The sequence below is a fragment of the Limulus polyphemus genome, unplaced genomic scaffold, assembly GCF_000517525.1.
Source record: "Limulus polyphemus unplaced genomic scaffold, Limulus_polyphemus-2.1.2 Scaffold1437, whole genome shotgun sequence".
NCBI classification, from domain to species: Eukaryota; Metazoa; Arthropoda; class Merostomata; order Xiphosura; family Limulidae; genus Limulus; species Limulus polyphemus.
This window is the reverse complement of record NW_013667047.1, coordinates 139,237-142,230: the sequence shown is the minus strand read 5'-3', so window position 1 is coordinate 142,230 and position 2,994 is coordinate 139,237. Positions and strand designations below refer to the sequence as shown.

General features: G+C 31.2%; 1 protein-coding gene across 1 annotated transcript in view; it reads right to left on the bottom strand.

Annotated features, from left to right (window-relative positions):
- The window catches only part of LOC106463554 (integrin alpha-8-like), a 108,103-nt gene that overhangs the window by 15,666 nt on the left and 89,443 nt on the right, over positions 1-2,994 (bottom strand). The window contains exons 21-23 of the mRNA XM_013923603.2: positions 1,925-2,017; positions 1,696-1,775; positions 1,210-1,299 (exon numbers count right to left, since the gene is read on the bottom strand). Of these exons, the coding sequence (XP_013779057.2) occupies positions 1,210-1,299; positions 1,696-1,775; positions 1,925-2,017 (263 nt within the window). The remainder of the gene's footprint in view (positions 1-1,209; positions 1,300-1,695; positions 1,776-1,924; positions 2,018-2,994) is intronic.

Genomic DNA, 2,994 nt, shown 5'->3' with positions numbered 1-2,994 from the left:
AGTTATAGCATGAAAACTAAAACAAGCACAAAATGGTTATGAGGTCGATCCCAGGGACTGAGCCTGTGCTGAAAAAGTTAATACTCTTTATCTAGTGTGGATCAAAACTGAGGTCAAGGTTCAAGGTTGGCTATTTCGATCCTCTGATGTCTCAAATAAATTTCCAAAGTGTTTGGCACTTTTAACAGATCAGTGTTTGTGCGTGTGTAATTTTTTTATTTGTTATTTAAATGATATTGCCCAAAAACTGTTAGTTGTCTAAATGGAGTTTAATGAATATGATGATATGTGGAAAAAGTGAATAGTAAAGTTCCTGAAATCTTATTACAGATTTTCTAAAATCCAGCTATTATTTCAGTAACAAACTAAATGAGGGTGTTATATGCTCAAAGAGTAAACCTGATTTATGGTTTCTATCCTTTTTAAGTTCCAACTTAAAGTTTAATAACTTGTCCATCCTAACAAGTGGTTCAACTTCAAAATTTTAAAAACATTTAATAAATGCTTGCAATTCTGTTATTTTTGAAGAAAAAAAAGACATTACATCTGCATCTTACAAAAAAAAAATCAAGTGTATTATTTTTTTTCCTCAGTACTAGTTTTAACATTTCTTCATTAAAAAATATCTAATTTTTGAAATAAGCTTGAACAAACAGAATTTGATAAAATGTAAGGGCCATTGATTATCAATAAAGAATAGAACTGGTAAAGCAGTTACTTATCCCTATAATTGAATACCAGTAGAAAGGTGTGCAACTTGTTTAATTACAGAGAAGAAAGGTAAAAAAATGTAAGACTGAGCAAAAGAATGTATGATAAGTAGAAACAGAAATTTACAAGATCAGAAGTGTGTTTTAGATACTGAAAACAATATATACTTTGCTTTAAATATATATTTTCTCTTAAAATTCATGACACAAAAAATAACTTATGTTTCAGTTTAAGTAGGTATTTTTCTTTTACAATTAATAACTATGTTATGTTTCCAAGTACATCTAATGTGTAATTGGTGTACGACTTAAATGAAACAATATATTTATAAAGCATATCAAATTTAGTTTTTATACTCTATATTCTTTAATCAATCACATAATCTACTTTCCTAACAATGACATTCTTTATCTCATGCATTATATGTCATTACAATTTCCTTAGCAATGATGTCTGTCACCCTTGAAACATTTTTATTATAGACAATACAAAACTCACCCATGCAAATTTATTTCTACTTCAACTCTGACTGGTAGATGAATGTAATGAGTGTTGTCTACTAAATCAGCTTCTTCTTCTTTGTTGGTACTGCCAAAACAATTAGTTATGTCAGATTTGTATAACACAGTTGGAGAATGGTAAGCTAAGAAATTTCTTAATTTTGCTCTTATAAAATAATAAAGATATCAGCTTACAGTACACAACCAATATCATGACGCTGACAGCTGCAGTGTAAAAAGTTTACTGCCGAATATAGTTTTTTTTTAATTTTAAGTTTAATAAAATTTACTAGTTTGCAAAAATTAGTCTTTTTTTTTAAATTAAAGAACATACCACCCAGGGAATCACTGTTTCAAATTATTGTCTATGCACCTTTTTTAAGGTATTAGAAAAATTAATTTCAATATTTAATTTTTTGTTTCCATCACAACATGAAACAACATATAATTGTATATTTTCTCTACAGACAAAGTAAATTCCTACCTGTTTACTACAGCACTGAACGATAAATCAAAAGCCTTAGACAAGCGCTTAGCAGGTGCAAAAATTATGATAAATCTTACCTAAAACAAAAGAGAACAAAAAATAATTATATACAATTTTATAATTCAAGAACATAAACTTGTCATCCATAAATCTTTGTTGCTTTTAAAGGATCATATCTATAATTAAAACACTGTTATATTTTGACCTGAATGGTAAACATCTCTACCTGTGTTAAAGCAGGCATAGGGTTACCAATGTCACAAACTAGTTGTTTATCCTCATTCTCCAATTCAACAGGACTGCAGCTTACAGGAGCATTCTGTAAAACACAAGATAAAATACACTACCAACTGTTTTTCCACTTAAGACCAAAAAATTGTCAGTATTTACAAAATGTTGATACCTTATCCTGAACATAAGTTAATTGGAAACCAATCTTTTAAAACAAATGATGTATTAAAAACCAAATTATACACCAGTCTATTCAGGATTTATCAACCAAAGCATTCACTAAAGAAAAAAATGTGTTTGGAGAATATTTTCAGACACCAATTCACTCTAAGTAGAACTTCATATCTTGTTTCCTTGCAAGTAATATACGAGATATTTATCCCAAAGAACTGACATGTCACCTTCCATACAAGACACTTACCCCAGAGAACCACTGCATAAAGCACTATATGAGATGTTATCCAAAGAATTAATTTTTCAATTACTGTACTTAATATTTTACATCCATAGAGAACTGATGCATCATCTTCTATAGAAGATGGCCCGGCATGGCCAGGTGGTTAGGGAGCTTGACTCGCAATCTGCAGGTCACGGGTTCGAATCCCCGTCCCACCAAACATGCTCACATTTCAGCCGTGGGGGCATTATAAAGTGACGGTCAATCCCACTATTCGTTGGTAAAAAGAGTAGCCCAAGAGTTGGCAGTGGGTGGTGATGACTAGCTGCCTTCCCTCTAGTCTTAAACTGCTAAATTACGGACGGCTAGTGCAGATAGCCCTCGTGTAGCTTTGCGTGAAATTCAAACAAACTATAGAAGACATTTACCCAAAAAGACCAATGTATCAACCACTATATGAGATAATTATCCCAAAGAACTGATTTGTTACCTTCTATATAAAATGTCTATTCCAAAGAACCACTGCATCAATTAAAATATAAAATGCTGTTATCCCAAAGAATGAATGTATCAATTAGTGCAATTTTTTATACCCTTAAAGAACTTATGCATCATCTTCTATACAAGACATTTACCCCAAAGGACCTCTGCACCAACCACTATATGAG